This window comes from Tachysurus fulvidraco, chromosome 1, assembly GCF_022655615.1.
Source record: "Tachysurus fulvidraco isolate hzauxx_2018 chromosome 1, HZAU_PFXX_2.0, whole genome shotgun sequence".
NCBI lineage: Eukaryota > Metazoa > Chordata > Actinopteri > Siluriformes > Bagridae > Tachysurus > Tachysurus fulvidraco.
Genome location: NC_062518.1, coordinates 51,105,190 through 51,122,799, shown reverse-complemented (window position 1 = coordinate 51,122,799; position 17,610 = coordinate 51,105,190). Strand labels below are relative to the sequence as shown.

Genomic DNA, 17,610 nt, shown 5'->3' with positions numbered 1-17,610 from the left:
AACCTTATAAACGATTCTTGATCATGATTTGTATTTTTTTTTTTTTTTTTTATAAAATATAGATGTGCCATGGGGGTCACAGTCTAATGACTTCTGTGCCTGTGCCAGTCCCAATCCCAGATAAACAGAGAGGGTTGTGTCAGGAAGGGCATCCGGCATAAAATATTGCCAGATTTACCCATGCGAATTGTCAGTACGAATTTCATACCGGATCACTCGAGGCCTGGGTTGATCGCCATCGGCGCCGTTGACCTACAGGGCGATGGTGGAAATTGGGCTACTGTTGGTCGAAGAAGTAGAGGAGGGAGGAGAGTGCACAGACAGAGAGAGAAGAGGAAAGGTAAGAGTGTAGGACTGTGTGTGTATGTGTGTGTGTGTGTGTGTGTGTATGTGTATGTATGTGTGTGTGTGTGTGTGTGTGTGTGTGTGTACCTCAGTTTCTCCAGTGTACAGTGTGGATCCTTCAGCCCATCAGAGAGCAGCTTCACTCCTGAATCCTGCAGATTATTGACACTCAGGTTCAGTTCTCTCAGACTGGAGGAGTTTGAGCTGAGAACTGAGGACAGAACTCTACAGCTTTCCTTTGTCAGATTACACTCACACAGACTGGAAGAGAAATGATGAAATATCAGAACACTGATCTCAAACACAGCCATAATCCAGCTAAAGTTGAAGCTGTAACAGAAATGTCAGTGTGTTTGTGTCACACACACATATCAGAGGACAGGACACCACATCAGTACATTTACAGGAGCAGGGACGTCTTTCTGCACTCCACAATCTCTCAGCTACAATTTATTATAAGACCATTAGGTCATGTACATAACACACACATGTGAGAGCGAGCAGCCTACAAACACTACACTCTGATCTGTGTTCAAGTTTCTACACCCAACACTGCAGATACAGTGCATTTTATTACAGAACATAAAGAATTATACAGCTGTACACTACCAGGTAATAACATGACAATACTAGTCGTACTTTACACTCAGTTATATGTTGGATTTCACACAGACACTAAAACAGTTGGTGTGTGTTGTTCTCTGTGCTCGTACACGTACAAATCTGTCACCTCCAGACCTCTGATTTTACACACACACTGGTTCAGGTGTTTGGTGTGGACCTGAATACAGGTGGAGTGTTCACATACGTCCAAACACATCCAAACTAAAGAGAAAGGTTTTTTAACCTTATAAACGATTCTTGATCATGATTTGTATTTTTATAAGATATAGACGTAAAAATCTCTCATCGATCATAAACAATGTAAATAAAGGATATTAGAAAGAACATTGTACTGTTTACTACAGATGTCACTGTTACTATTTCAACACAACTTAGTGAACCCTTCTTTCTCCACAGAGTAAATGGGATCATGTCTTTCATGCCTCCACAACTGAGAAGTGAACGTGGGGTTTTCTTCTCAAATCTGAGCTCCTTCCCTGTTTACAGAGTGATGTCACAGCAGCACGACTGCACACAGCATCAGAAATAAACAAAGTCAAACTTCTTACCTTTAAATGAGTCACACTGTATATACACAAGTATTAGCTTTAGATGGATCAACATACAGACATTCGTTTGTTCAATCTAAACCACTGACTATACACATAGCAGGAAATCTAACCCACCTTGTAGGTACAAATCTAACACAACACTACTGTGTGTTACACTAAAGGATTTGTGTAGGTGGGCTTCAGGGGGCTATAAGTGACATGGTAGAATGTAGTGTACCAATGTGTAATATTTTATCAGTACATAATGATGAACAGAGAACAAAACCAGTCTGTTATTAATGTTGTACAACAAAAATATAGCTTCACTACAGCTGCTTATAAATACAAACACAGTCCACAGCTTAATGTCTCCAAAATCCACAGAAAGGTTCCAAAGAACGAAACCTGACGTCTCTTCAACAGTAACGGTGATGAACCTGACCGACCGTCACGTGCGACCATCTTTGTGTTCACCGTCTGTTTTTACCACATCCACCATCTTCTGATGCAGTGAACCAGACAAAAAACTGTCTATAATTCAACCACAACAGATTAACAACAATCACGACCCAAGAACAAGAATGTGGTCATTAACAGTTTGGTGTCTTTGTCGAGCTCCAAGTAGAACAAAACAGGACTTTTTAATAACAGCAGTCACGACACTACACTCACCTGTGACACATTATTCATCCTCTCTCTTTTTACCTGCTTGTACACTTGATAAACAAAGAACAAAGAACCCCATCAAAATAAAAGTCTTCATATAAAAAGTCACATTTAAACTCCATCCTCTACAAACAGGTCAGTGTTAGAGAAAGAAAATCTTCATCACACATCTGAGTTCGCTGCCTAGCTTGTTTCTAACATAATAAGGAGATAAAGCTGAACATTTTCCCACTTCGTCTGTCCAATGTGTCGAGGTCCAAAATGATGGTTGGTGTTTTATTTACCACGAGCTCAGTCCTTGGTAAAGTTTAGCAGTAGTGCAGACTGAAGGAGACTTTTGTTTGTCCTTCGTATTGGGTTAAAGTTTTAAAAAGCTTTATGTTTTATTTTTATTAGAAAGAACAATTGAGTAAAACATAAATGCTTTTTAAAACTTTAAAAAAAAAACTTTTAACTTAAAAACTTTTTTTAAAAAGTTTTAAAACTTTAACCCAATACGAAGGAAAAACAAAAGTCTCCTTCAGTCTGCACTACTGCTAAACTTTACCAAGGACTGAGCTCGTGGTCAATAAAACATCTCCAGTTAGACTCTGTGGTACTCAGGAGATCAGAAGTCCTTGAACCTCACACCAATACAACATTTAACTGACTGTATATTACAATCACACCCCCAGTGTCACCCATATGAGGATGGGTTCCCCCTTGAGTCCGGTTCCTCTCAAGGTTTCTTCCTTTACCAATTTAAGGCAGTTTTTCCTTGCCACTGCTGCCTGAGTCACCTCAGACTTGCTCATAGGGGAATAAATACATACACATTGTGAACTATATACATCTAATAATAATCTAGAATTTTTATTCTGTTAATTCTTATTTCTTTTATTATTCGTTATTTCCTTTATCATTAATTATGTTTACCTTCTGCTCTGTGTTTATGTTCTGTAAAGCTGCTTTGAGACAATGTCTATTGTAAAAAGCGCTATACAAATAAACTTGTATTGAATTGAATTGAATTGAAAGTAAAAAAAGCCATGACAGAGTGAATCTCCCCACAACACTGTGTCACACACAACACAAGATGAGGAACTTCAACATAAAGACATACTTGAAGGACATTAGAGTGTTTTAATATTTACTTTTTATATTTTCTTTCCATATTGATCCCATTTTGTCAGTCTGATGTTTCTCATCTGTGAGAGTTTTGTTAAATGTCACTTTCAATATAAACAGAACAGAAAAAGTCTTTCACTGGTGTTTAGTTCAGAAATGTCTTTAGTTCTTAAATGCATGCAGTTATTTTGTAGAGATATTTTTACATACATTTTAGAGAACACTTAATGCTTCATGATTCATATATAAAAGCTATAAAATGCCTCATATGATGTTATAAGATGTTGTCCATGTGGCCCAGCCCTCAGTTCAGATATAACATGTTAGTGTAAAAAGTGACACAATCTTCTGTAAAAGTACCAGAGGTTTGTGTAAAGATGATTAGAGGAACTATTAACACACATTAATCCAAACAGTGCAGTTCAGTGTTACATTAAAATAATAAACCATGCAGTAATACAGTTATAAATAAAAATACTCACTCAGCTTCTCTGGAGGCTTTGACCACTGGCAGCAGCCTCAGAAGACATTCATGTGATGGATCATATTTACTCAAATTAAACACATCCAGCTCCTGTTCTGAGGTCAGTAACACAAACACCAGAGCTGACCACTGAGCAGGAGAGAGACTGGTGTCACTGAGACGTCTGTCACCTCCTCTGTTCAGGTAAGTTTGTACTTCCTGCACTAGAGAATCATCATTCAGTTCATTCAGACAGTGGAACAGATTGATGGATTTCTCTGCAGATGGATTCTCCCTGATCTTCTCCTTGATGTACTCCACTGTTTCCTGTTTGCTGTGAGATCTGCTTCCTGTCTGTGGCATTATGTCTCGTAAAAGAGTTTGATTGGTCTCCAGTGAGAGACCCAGAAGGAAGCGGAGGAACAGGTCCAGGTGTCCATTCTCACTCTGTAAGGCCTTGTCCACTGCACTCCTGAGGAGATCAGACATGTTTGGATTTCTGATGAAACTTTTATGATCTTTCTTCTCTAACACATTTCTCTTTTTTGAGATAAATTTCAGAAATGTGTATAAAGCAGCCAGAAACTCCTGAACACTCAGATGTACGAAGCTGAACACCTTCCCCAGGTGAAGCCCAAACTCCTCTCTGAAGATCTGGGTACACACTCCTGAGTACACTGACACTTCTCTGACATCAATGCCACACTCTCTCAGGTCTTCCTCATAGAAGATCAGGTTTCCTTTCACCAGCTGGTGGAAAGCCAGTTTTCCCAGTGCCATGATACTCTTTCTGGTCTGCTGAGGATCAGGGTCACATTTCTGATGGTACTTTTGGCCCTTGTGTTTGATCTGAAAGATCAGGAAGTGTGTGTACATTTTAGTCAGAGTCTTGGGGCTGTCTCCACCCTCTGCTTCACCCAAGATTTGTTCTAGAACAGTGGCTGAGATCCAGCAGAAGACTGGGATGTGACACATGATGTAGAGGCTTCTTGAAGACTTCAGGTGAGTGATGATGTTATCGGCCAGGCTCTGATCACTGATCCTCTTCCTGAAGTACTCCTCTTTCTGAGGATCACTGAAGCCTCGTACCTCTGTTACCTGGTCTACACACTCAGGAGGGATCTGATTGGCTGCTCCTGGTCTTGTGGTTATCCAGAGGAGAGCAGAGGGAAGCAGATTCCCCTTGATGAGGTTCGTCAGCAGCACATCCACTGAGGCTGACTCTGTCACATCACACAATCTCTCATTCTTCTGGAAATTTAGAGGAAGTCGACACTCATCCAGACCATCAAAGATCAACACCACTTTGTAGGAGTCACAGTCTATTGATTCTAGTTCTCTTATTTCTGGGAAAAAGTGATGAAGAAGTTTCATCAGACTGAGATTTTTCTGCTTCATCAGATTCAGCTCTCTAAAGGGAAGTGGAAACATGAAGCTGACGTCCTGATTTACTTCTCCTTCAGCCCAGTCCAGGATGAACTTCTGCACAGAGACAGTTTTTCCAATTCCAGCAACTCCTTTAGTCAGCACAGTTCTGATGGACTTGTCTTTAAAGAGCTCATTACATTTGATGGGTTTCTCCTGTGTTGCTGGTCTCCTGGACGCTGCCTCAATCTGTCTCACCTCATGTTCATTATTGATGTCTCCACTCCAACCCTCTGTGATGTAGAGCTCAGTGTAGATCTCATTCAGAAGTGCTGAGCTTCCATGCTGTGAGATTCCTTCATTAATTCTGTTAAACTTCTTCCTCAGATTGGACTTCAACTTTGTCTGATACACAGAGGCGAGTTCTAATAAACAAAGTAATGTCTAGTTTAGTAATAAATAGTTATAATGCAAAATCGTACAAACGCTGCTATTAATTCCTGACTGATGGACTAAATATTATTGAAGCTGGACCATGAACAGATACAACATGATATTAAAATTAAATGTAAAACTAAAAGTCTTCATATCTAAAACTATTTCCTCTCTCTAAAGGGAAGCTGATGGAATAAAGTCATGACTCAGAGCTCTTACTGTTGTACAGTGTGTTAGCGAGATCTGTGTGGTTCATGTTCTTCAGGACGTGCAGTGTGATCTTCAGCGCTCCGTCTCTGACACTGTGCAGATCCTCCTCATCCTCCACCTCCCTCTCAGTGCATGCTGGGTAATCTGGACTCAGGAGCTTCCTAAACCTCTTCAGCTCATTCTTTATCAGAGTGATGACTTTGTGTTCCAGCTCCTGGTTAGAAACACACAGGAACTGATCTAAATATTATCATGTTACAGTGAGAGAGACTTTTATTTTATCACAAGAATAAAAGTCTATTTTTATTATCACATTTAAAACTCATACAACTGATTACCCATAATGCTGCTGCACATCAAGACATGACAAGGGATCACAACACACACATTACACACCCATTACACACAACACACACACCTTGAATATAGAGTCCAGCTGTTTTCTCCTGATGTTTGATTTTTGTGGTCTGTGAACAAACAAAACCCATCATGTAATATGGACTATATGTATTCATAGCTGCACAAATCACACACTAATAAATACACACACACGTATTTAACACTATCCTCTTAACACAATACACTGATTTCAGGATTTCCTAACTGACACCAACATGTTTAGAAACAAATGTTTGAATAAATGAATAAAATCTTTATATAGTCATTAATGTCCCAGGTGTAAATGTTCTTCTGTAGCACCACAGACCCTCCAGCTCAGGGACTGCAGACTGAACTGAACTCTTAAAGCACTTTTCCTCACTGCCAGTCCGAGAGCTGCAGCACTGCACAGTTTAGTGTTTTACTGCTTCAACACCTGATAAAGCTCATGAAGGGCTTCATAATGAGACGAGTGAGTTTGATCAGGTGGAACACTGCTGTAAAACACCTCACTATACTGACCTCACATCAGTAGAACTGTCTCTGTCTCTGAAGTAAATTGGACGTCCCATTGACCGGTCACTCTTCATGGACACCCAGCTGGGTTCTGGTGAGTCTGATCTCTTTCCCTCCATCATTCTAGAACAGAAATATCAGCAATAATTAATACTCAGCACTGTTAAACAATGTGTTCTCCATTAAACACCAATAATTCCATCTTTTTAATTCAGATCCAGTCTGTACACTTATTCAAACAGGAGACAGGCTTCATAAGTCAGGAATTACACTGATATCAGGAGTCCCAATCACAGCTAACTGACTCAGCTGGGTCTTAAAGCCTGTAGAGTTCACTGACACAAAGCTCTGCTGCTCTTATGCTCCACATTACACCGTCCTTTTTACTCTTCTCTCAGTGAATGATTTGTCTAAACTGTTCTTAGATCAGATCAGTGATATATTCACTGCTATTAAACACCTTAAAGTTGACTTCCTGTGTTAACTAGTGAGTGTTTAGAGATACAGATGTGTCCCCATGAGACGGTGTGTATTTATTACTGGTGAATGTAAAAGTAAGTCACCTCTCGTCTTTCTTTAAGTCCTGTTTTCCAGACACACTCATGTTGGAGGTCATGTCTCCTTCTCCAGATTACAGCAGGACACACGTTTACTTCACTCCAACATCGGTGTGTTAAATTAAACCCTGAATCAGCACAGAGTTCACTTACAGGAAATAGTCACGCTATCAAGTTATAAAACAACCTGTGTACATTAAAGCTTCAGTACAAACCCACAAAACTCTTCTGTATCTGGTGTCACTTCAGTGTGTTTATATATTAGAGCTTTAGATACTCACTGTGTTTTTACTCCTCAAATCTTTTACTTTTCACTCGTCACAAAATGGAGCTGCTGATTTTCACTCTTACTGACACTGGTCTAACTGGTTTGTCTGGTTTATGCTGACGTGTGTGTGTGTGTGTGTGCGTGTGTGTGTGTGTTTCTGTGCATGTGTGTGTGTTTGTGCACTAAGGTAAAGTATAAAGCTAAAGTATAACATGCACTAATGCTGCTTACAATAGAATGTACACACAATGTGATTAAAGCTGAGCTTTTATACTTTTTTACTGTGGCCAGTTAGATTTGGCTGTCAGGTTTGGTTGGCTTTAGACGGCTACCATCTTATTTCACAAACACTTCTCGGTTCCCACGAATATCTCGCCGTCGTTTCTGTGTGCACTGCTAATGTCTTTTTTTCCTCTATTCTCATGGTTAACACTTCCATATATGGTCATATGGTTGCAGTAAACTTCCTGCAACTTGTCAGGCTGTGATTATATAAGACTGAAGCTTTCTCTTGCCGTGGAATTCGGCAGCAAGCTATAAAACACTGCGCGTGCAGATTACTCTCAGTAATACACAGTAGGCTTTATATGCGTTCACTACAAGAAAGTTTACAGTAAAATAAACAATATTAATCTAATCAGCTCTATTACATGAGAACACACGATTAGAAGTAAAAGAAAAGCATTTCATAATTTTCTTGAACATTCTGAAAATACACCATAACACGTAATGCATTATTGTCTTCTTTTCCTTGGGAATCTTCTTCCAGCTGTCTAGGTATACCCTCGGTCTCTTTTAAACACTCATACTCAAATATTTCAACTCTTCAACCAATTCTTCAACCTTTTGTATTTTTACAACAATTTTTCTTTGTTGATTCACCTTACATTTCGCTTTTCTTTCCCTATTTCTCCTTCTCTTTGTATTATCTATGTCTGTCTGTTTACTGACGGATAAGTTAACAATTGGTCGTGGTGTACCTTTATATTTATTATCATTTATTTGCTGAGAACCAGTATTAAGAGAACCAGTGTCAGGTATGTAGAGTCCTGTAACTCCATCCTGTACATGCCGGTGTCTGATAACATCTCGTGCATGCTGCTGGCTCTCAACAATTTAGATTTGTTCTTGTCTTAGTGCCACTGCAGGATGACTGTGCATGTTGTGGATTAACCTGCTTGCCATCAGCAGAAGCAGAAGTTATTGAGTGGTTCCGCTTAAAACAGATGTTTTTGTAGTCCTTAAATGTCTTAATTATGTATTCAAATACAAACAGAGAAACTTAAGAAGACTTGTGTAAAGGAAGAATATATACACACACACACACATATATACACATACACACATAAAATCACCACGACTTCCATTATAGCACTGCACTTAGTCACTCTATTAGTGACTCGAATTAAAAAAAATAAAAAAATAAAACAAATGTGTTGTTGTGAGGTGTGGACTCAGGGAGGGGGATTAAAGGTGGTAAACCTTTATAATCCTTGTAATCAGTTAACTCTCGATTATCCAAATATGATAAGAACCAAAGCTGGGGAAAATTTTATATGGTGTGGGGATTTTAATGCACATAATTCACTTTGGGGTAGTACTTGCACAGATAATAATGTTAGGGTAGTAGAAGAGTTTATGGAAGAATATGCTTTAGTGTGTTTAAATAACAGGAAGGGTACTAGATTCAATATGAGGGATTCTTCTCTGTCATGTACTGATCTAACAGTCGTCTCTGGAACTATAGCATTAGAATGTAAATGGGAAGTACTAGAGCAATCTACATTGGGAAGTGATCATTTTCCAATTTTATGCAATGTGGGACTGGAAATTTATCAACAAATAAAACAATGCCAAATAGATGGAGATTTGATAAAGCCGATTGGGATAAATTTAACAGGGTATGCATCAATGGAATGGTGAATTATAGCTTAGATGGTGATATAGATTTGTGTTCTGATCAATTAATTACAATTATTATAAATGCAGCTGAAGAATCCATTCCTAAATCAGAAGGTAAATTAAGATTGAAAATTGTTCCATGGTGGAATGATTAATGCACTAAAGCTGTTAAAGATAGAAATAAGGCCTTTAGAGAGCTTAGGGAAACCTTAATACCTATAACTTTAATTAGTTATCAGAAGAAATGGGCTCAGGCAAGGAAGATAATAAAGCAAGCTAAAAGGAAGTTCTGGCATTCATTCTGCTCCACTATAGGAAGGGAAACCCAAATAGGAGAGGTATGGGGTGTCCTCAAAAAAATGGTTGGGGTTTATAGAGCTCAGAATATACCAGTACTAGTAGATGAAGGGAAAACAGCAGCGACCCATGAAGATAAAGCCGAAATGTTCGCTTCCACCTTTCAAAAGGCACACAGCTCAGATAACCTAGTAATAAATTATAAAAGACAGAGAGAAGAAATATTAAAGCAAAATCGAGATATTTTTAATAAAAACCGATGCTGCTTTTAATTTGTGGGAACTTAAAAGAGTCTTAATGAGGGTTAGAAGTACTGCTTTATAGATAGAATCTGCTATACTATGATTAAACAGATGGATGACATAATACTTAAAGTAATATTAGATCTTTTTAACAAAATTTGGAGGGAAGGACAATTACCGCTATCACGGAAGCAAGCAATTGTAATCCTGGTTCATAAACCAGGGAAAGATGCTACTATAGCAGGAAATTATAGGCCGATAGCTCTGACATCTAACCTCTATAAAGTAATGGAAAAAATGATCATTAATCGACTATATTATATATTGGAAAGCAAAGGATTAATGGCTCCTTATCAATATGGTTTTCGACCAGGTAGATCCACCCTAGATACATTAATTAGATTAGAAACTGATGTTAAAAAGGCACTAGCAATGAAAGAGGTGTTAGTGGCAGTATACTTTGACATCGAAAGCATACGATATGATGTGGAGAGAAGGATTGCTGTTAAAGCTACAAAGAATGGGAATTGAAGGAAGATTTTATAATTGGGTTTTAAGTTTCTTACAATTACAATAAATACAATTTCTGAGATGGTGTAGGTACACCATGGAACACCACAGGGAAGTGCCATTAGTTCTTTATTATTTAACATAATGATTAATGATGTATTCGACGGAATTCATCTAGGGATTTAAACAGCTTTAATGTATATGCAGATGATGGGGCAATGTGGAAGAGGGGAAGAAACGTTACCCTACCTCACTAACTTAGTTTAAATTAATAATCACCTCAGATTTACGTTTCCACACTAACTTAGTTTATATTAATAATCGCCTCAGATTTACCTTACCTCACTAAGTTTCTATTAATAATCACCTCAGATTTACATTACCTCACTAACTTAGTTGATGATGATAATCGCCTCAGATTTACCTTATCTCACTAAATTAGTTTATATTAATTATCGCCTCAGGGTTACGTTACCTCACTAACTTAGTTTATATTAATAATCACCTGTTTTACCTTACCTTACTAACTTAGTTTATATCAATAATCGCCTCAGATTTACATTATGTCAATAACTTAGTTTATATAAATAATTGCCTCAGAGTTACATTACCTCACTAACTTAGTTTACATTAATTGTCGCCTCAGATTTACATTATCTCACTATATTCTTTTAAATTAATAATTGCCTCAGTTTAACTTTGCCTCACTAATTTAGTTTATATCAATAATCGCCTCAGATTCACCTTACCTCACTAACTTAGTTTATATTAATAATTGCCTCAGATTTATTAAAATAAAATAATAAAATAAACAAATCACCTGAACGGCTTCCCAGGCGGCTGGAACACCAAATTCCCTCCTCTGAAGCTGTAGATCTTTCTGTAGTCCCTCCTCTACCGAACCGATCCTTTATCGCCATAGCAACGATACTCCAAAGCACGTCCGAGGTAAGTCCCAACTGGTCCATGAATTCCTCCCAGTCACATCGTTAACTAAACTAAAGTGTAGGAAAGCAGTCAGATAGTCACGAGAATTAGCGTAGCTTCGGCTGTCTGTGCAGCAGACTCAGAAGAAACAAGTCGTAAACTTTACTCTTGTACACATTATATACACAAATAAAAGTAGTAATAACACTCGGTCAGACAAATACAGACGCTTTAACACACTTTGTCAGTGGTTATTTACTCTATATATTAGCCTTAAAACTCGCAGGAGACAAACAACAAACCTCTCACACCGATCTGCAGCTCTAAACTCCACCCCTTCATCCAATCATAATTCTCAGTATACCTGCAGAGGCGGGAATAAGAAGGACCAGGGCCAATCAGAAAGAAATGAACTAACCTGCTGGGCAAAGCCACGTTTTTAGACAGTGTATTACTAACAAACTCTTAAAGGGGACGTGCACAATTATTTTATCACAAAGACACAGTTATGATATTATATGAACCACAAACAACCATAAATGCCCCATTACATGAAAATAAAAGAAATGATACTTAATATAACCCCAGCTGGGCTACACTAATGTTTCGGTAAATATATAACGTTTGTTTTGAAACAGTTTTTGAAAGTGGTGTTTACTGAATTAGTTTAGTTTCTCTACCTCTTATGCTGTATATCTGTTGTTTTTTTTCTTCCCCCATTAAGGGAATTGTGCGAGTTCCTGTACCGTGTCAGTACGCCCACAAACTGGCCTTCCTGGTCGGTCAGAGCATCCACAAAGAGCCCAACGTCAACCTGGACGACTTGCTTTACTATTTGTAAAAGGTGTTCTGTGTTGATCAAGAGAAGAATTCTTATTAAGAATTTATTTGCAATTTGCAAAATTTGTTGTAGGTTAAAAGTAAAATGCAGTCTTCGAGACTGAAGCTTGTTTGTTTCAAGAACAAATTAGCGTTCCTAACTTGTTTTTTCTTGTACTAAAATAAAAGCCCCTTGCCTGCTGATTGCCTGAAAAAAATTATTTTGCTCTGTTTTTCTGAATTAATGAGATCCCTTAAACTTAAAATGTGGGACATGTTTACTATCATCCAATCCACCTAAAATAGAGCTCCTGGCAAGATTTTGAGGGATCTCATTAATTCAGAAAAACAGAACAATTCATTTTTCTTTTTTTATGAAAAATGATCTCATAATTCTGAGATAATTAAGTCGTTAATTCAGAAAAACAGAGTAGATTTTTTTCCTCAAGTGAATGCAATACGCTTCTGTAGAATCGGCTCCTTCAGAGACAGAAGACAAAGAATGCTCCTGGCCCAGACGGGGTCTCTCCATCCTGTCTCTGAAGAAAAAAAAAAAAAAAAAAAAAAGTCTTTGCCCAGCGCATAATTGTGATGAATGTCGATGTAAAAGTTGCATCAAATCCGCCTTGGCTGTTCACACTGCGGCCACATTGGAAAAAAAATCAGATTTGGGTCTGATTCAGGACCACATATGGAAGTGGCTCAGATCGGATTTAAAAAAAAAAAAAAAAAAACAGATCTGGGCCAGATTTGAGTGTTCACACTACTCGTTCACACTACTACTAAATTAGAAAGTTTTTGAACCCGGAAGTGTTAATATAAAACTTTACCTCAGTGCAGACGGTTCCGCCATCCGCTCGACCAGCTGCTCCGAACTTCGTAACAACCACCTAATCTGATGAAAAAATAAAATAAAAAATATATAAATTATAGAAATTTCTATACTTCTGCACAAATAAAGACGCACTTCGCTGTTCCCGTGGTCCCTCTGGACCCCACTCATTTCAGGCACCTCATGGGTCCACATGGGGTCATACTGTCGCATCATCGAAATTGTGGTGTGTGCCCGGCTCATTACCAGCTGAGCCAGGTCCGATAAATCCTGCGGTGGGTCGACAAGAGAGTAAAATTACCAATGTACAAAACATATTTCAGATGTCAGATATTATAGTTGTTACACCTGTTATATATTGGTAACCATGGACACTAATGTTGCCATCCCCCCATTACTGCACTCTTCATTGGTTTCCAGTTTCTGCTGCATTAGATTTTAAACTGACAATGTATTCATGGACAGACTTCTAAAGCAATTCTGTAAGACAGACTTACTGGATCAAATACTGCCAGGTTGGCCACACGCAGGGCCAGAGTGGCCACAGCCTCCCCGAACCCAGAAATATCCAAAGGCTGGACCTGGTGCAGAATAGAGTAAAAACAAATTCACATTGTCACTAATGTTAATGTATTTTCCAAAACAAATGCTTGTAAAAAAAATCCTAGAGTCCAAGGAACTGGAATATGTAAGCCTTTTAATCCAAAACGCTTTGCTCGCCTCACAAGTATTACATTTCTGACCAAAAACTGTAAACAGTAGTTCACTTCCGTCCTTTGTTTCACTTCTCATTGGAGGCTTATAAAACTAACTATTGTAGTACAGGGTCTAACAAATCAAACAAGCCCTCTCATGAGCCAATCGGTGCCTGTGGTGCAGAGATAGGCAGCTAAGAAGCCGATGATGTCTCCATCCTATGTGGGACACCCTCCATTTGATTGACAATTGCTCCCTCCAGTAGCGATGTGATGTTCCACGAGCATCATAGCTCTTTAGCCAATAAACAGACGATTCCAACGATATGCAACATGACACATCTGTTAAGGGAGGGCTGCACAGTGGAGCATGCGCATATTAATTTTTAAAAAATTTATTGCGCAATTCTCGAACTTCTCACTCTCACGCCTCAGGGTGTCAGTTTACAGGCCTTTTTTCACAGCAGGCTTCTAGACTGAGGGGTTCTCTTTGTTTTAGGACTTTCAAACTAAGCATGCAGTGTTTTTATACAAAGTTATACAGTAAACAAGAAAAACATGAACGGACGGACATGTCCGTAGAAAAATATTCATATAAAATCCATTTTTGAGTCTTTTGACTTCAATGTTTTTTTGGTGAAAGCCAAGACATGTGGCTATGACCCTCAGTTGTTGTTTACCTCCCATCATTAAATACAGCAATGTATTTAATCAGTTTATCAGGTAAACGACTCAAACGAAAATCAAAACCCTACATTCTAGCATCTGTAACTCTATTACACTAAGGCCTAATCACCCCGACACTTGTATCAGAAACTAGAGACTCTCTTCTTTACAATGAGACCAGGCTCACCTCTGTGTGTCAAAGTATGTGGGAGCTGTACCACTTTTAGGTGGGTGTGTCATCTAGGTGAAAATCATGAATAGGGGGCTACCACATAAATTAACCACAACTATTTATGATTTTCGCCTAGATGACATAAGTGCTGAAGACGCAAAGTAAAATAAATAAATACATAAAATAATAAAAATCGCTCTTGGATCAAACTGATCATTTTCTTTCCCATCGACGACATGTCCTGCATTTTAATGTAATTTCTATTGTTTATTTATGAAAGTAAAAATGATCCTTATAGTTTTAGGGTGGCTGAGATTACAGACAGGGGGCTGAAGCCACCCTAAAAAAGGGCTAGAACCCCCCCCCGGGTGACAATTCGCAACGCATTCGCCAGGAATCCTTTTTGACACCGATTATTACAAACATCTCCCTCATATATGGCCAGGAATGTCCTCGTTGTTAGTTATTTTAACATCGGTGACTCCCTCTGAATGAACATTAGCCATTCCTTTTGTAGGCGCTGCTCATTGTTAGCTCCGCTATCCTTAGTCTATGTCTGATAGCCAGTAAATGATAGGATGATAGGCTGGGAACAGCGCCCAATGAGAAGGAATACTACTAAAAGTAACGAGTCTGTTTGGGAAATGTAAGAAGCAAAAAGTACAGATATTTGTGTAAAAATGTAATGAGTAAAAGTCAAAAGTTGTCCGAAAAATAAATAGTGGAGTAAAGTACTGATACCAGAAAAATGTACTTAAGTACAGTAACGAAGTATTTTTACTCCGTTACTTCCCACATCTGGCGATAATACAAGTTACTAATTGTGAATAGAAATGTTGGAGTGGAGTAACTGCCATATCACATGTAACTGCCATACAACATACTCATGGTTCTCCTTATCTAACAATCTCATCCAATACTATAAAGAAACAAAGTGAAATTAATGCAGCAAAAAGAGAGAAAAGAAATAAAAGACAACAAAGACAGAGAGCGAGGAAAAAGGAAGCTGTGGAAAATAAACTAAAAGAAATGGGGCAATTGTTTTGACAAATTTAATATATCTGATTAAAAAACTGTAAAGAAAAAGACGAAGGAGGAACAGACACTGTACCTAGACAGTTGGATAGAGACCCATCATCTTGCTGAAAGAAGATTATAGAATTGTTAAGTTTTCTTTTCCATTTTCATAATGACAAGTTTCATTTACCTTTATATGAATGTATGTAACCATTATGTGATTAAGAAATTATATAATTTTCATTGGTATGTTTTAGATATTAAGACAAAGAGTAACAGTGAAAGCTTAAAAAGGAAATCACAAGGCTTTGTGTCAGCAGCATAAGAACACACAATAGGCCGTGCAGCCTAGGAGACATCTCAGGATGTTTTGCAGAAGCATGAGATCATGAGAGACCTGACACGATGCTGACAGAAGCAGAATGACGTTATGAGATCATACTAATAAATGGTATAAATAGGGTTTTAGAACCAGTTATCGGTGTGCATTCACCTAGAGCCAAGCTCATTGTGTTATACTCTGTTATTGCTTATAGAGAGTGCATCAGGAGAACAAACTCAGGCTTACACTTGGAGAGAGTTTCTTGGTTTGTTTTATCTTTGCATTTTACTTATTTCTACTTACACTAGAATTGTTTGACTATTTGAAGGAGATTTTTGTAATTCTTTTCTTTTACCTTACATATATTACACACACATCTATCTGTATTACATTACTTTTAATAAAAACAAGGCCTCCCATTGTGAGGATCCTGAAAAGACAAAGAGGTCCAAGTCTGACTCCTTCATCTAAAGATACAATCAATAGATTAGGTAGAAGAACTTGAAGCGGAACCTTTGTTAGAAGACCGAGGGACTTCGAAGGACACCCGTGTTCAAGGTAAGAGCGACTCCAATTGTTGATCTTGTTTTCAATACTAACCCGTGCAAACTAGGACACATCCTTTAGTGGGATTGTGGAAGGGTTTCCTACACAATCCGAAAACAAGTGTCACTAGAGGATACGTATGTCAGTATAATTACTTCATAATGTACAAAACATATTCCGAATGTCAGATATTACAGTTATACCCGTTATATAGATAACCATGGACACTCAGCTCACCTGATGTTCTCCCACACCCCCATTACTGCACTCTCTCCATTGGTTTCCTGTATCTGCTGCATTAGATTTTAAACATTGACCATATAGACTTCTAAAGCAATTCTGTAAGTCACTCTGGACAAGGACATCTGCCACACATGGGCGGGGGGGCAGGGGGCAAAATAACTAACAGAACAATCTTCCTCAAAATCCCTCTCTCTTACTAACCCAAAATGAAAGAAAATAAAATACAATCATCACTTACCTAACTCCCTCTCAGTATCAGGCATGGGTACAGCACAAACAAATCTATCAGTTGAAAGAATAAACAGAACAAAACAAAACGCACAGGCTCAACACACTCTGAACACAAATTTACAAACTTTCTCAGACGAGACAATCAACGATACATGAAATGGATTAACGGTTAGAGAATAGAGCATACGAATGTGCAATGTTAAAGCACAACACAAACAAAGCAATCACGATGACACAAAAAGGTAAAGAGGCCTCAATCAGGGATCCAGGCAGTCCTTTTATCTGGAACAGGTGGAGATGATAACCAATCAGAGCCTTCCTCATATTAACTCCAGGGCCCGCCTTCCTGAAAACAATTGACAGGTACAAGAGAAGACACCAGAGGGCAGCACAGAAATGTGTGTGTATTGTATAGTACAGTGTTATTTATGTGTGTATTGTATAGTATAGTGTTATGTATGTCTGTATAGTATAGTGTTATGTATGTCTGTATTGTATTGTATAGTGTATTTATGTGTGTGTTGTATAGTATAGTGTTATTTATGTGTGTGTTGTATAGTATATTGTTATTTATGTGTGTATTGTATAGTATAGTGTTATTTATGTGTGTATAGTATAGTATAGTGTTATTTATGTGTGTATTGTATAGTATAGTGTTATTTATGTGTGTATTGTATAGTATAGTGTTATTTATGTGTGTATTGTATAGTATAGTGTTATTTATG

At 38.1% G+C, this 17,610-nt stretch overlaps 1 protein-coding gene and 2 long non-coding RNA genes across 5 annotated transcripts in view; all 3 read right to left on the bottom strand.

The window, feature by feature from the left end:
• Positions 1 to 5,505, bottom strand: part of LOC113649511 (NLR family CARD domain-containing protein 3-like) — a gene marked incomplete at both ends in the record, with an annotated part of 6,265 nt that extends 760 nt beyond the window's left edge. Inside the window, 2 exons of the mRNA XM_047815193.1 lie at positions 433 to 606; positions 3,755 to 5,505. Of these exons, the coding sequence (XP_047671149.1) occupies positions 433 to 606; positions 3,755 to 5,505 (1,925 nt within the window). The remainder of the gene's footprint in view (positions 1 to 432; positions 607 to 3,754) is intronic.
• A 657-nt stretch (positions 5,506 to 6,162) lies between these two features.
• LOC125141472 lies at positions 6,163 to 12,166 on the bottom strand. Its single transcript, XR_007140859.1, has 5 exons — positions 12,023 to 12,166; positions 11,645 to 11,706; positions 11,236 to 11,413; positions 6,646 to 6,762; positions 6,163 to 6,212 (listed from the first exon to the last, which is right to left on the bottom strand). It is a non-coding gene; the product is annotated as an uncharacterized LOC125141472 (long non-coding RNA).
• Positions 12,167 to 12,715: 549 nt separating this feature from the next.
• On the bottom strand, positions 12,716 to 17,174 carry LOC113636539. 3 transcript variants are annotated; one of them, XR_007140870.1, is made up of 5 exons: positions 16,893 to 17,174; positions 15,638 to 15,668; positions 13,491 to 13,574; positions 13,129 to 13,263; positions 12,716 to 13,056 (listed from the first exon to the last, which is right to left on the bottom strand). It is a non-coding gene; the product is annotated as an uncharacterized LOC113636539 (long non-coding RNA). The 3 variants fall into 3 exon arrangements; XR_007140869.1 differs by lacking the exon at positions 15,638 to 15,668 and having other exon boundaries at positions 12,716 to 13,051; positions 16,893 to 17,172; XR_007140867.1 differs by lacking the exon at positions 15,638 to 15,668 and having other exon boundaries at positions 12,718 to 13,056; positions 16,893 to 17,170.
• Between the last annotated feature and the right edge of the window lie 436 nt (positions 17,175 to 17,610).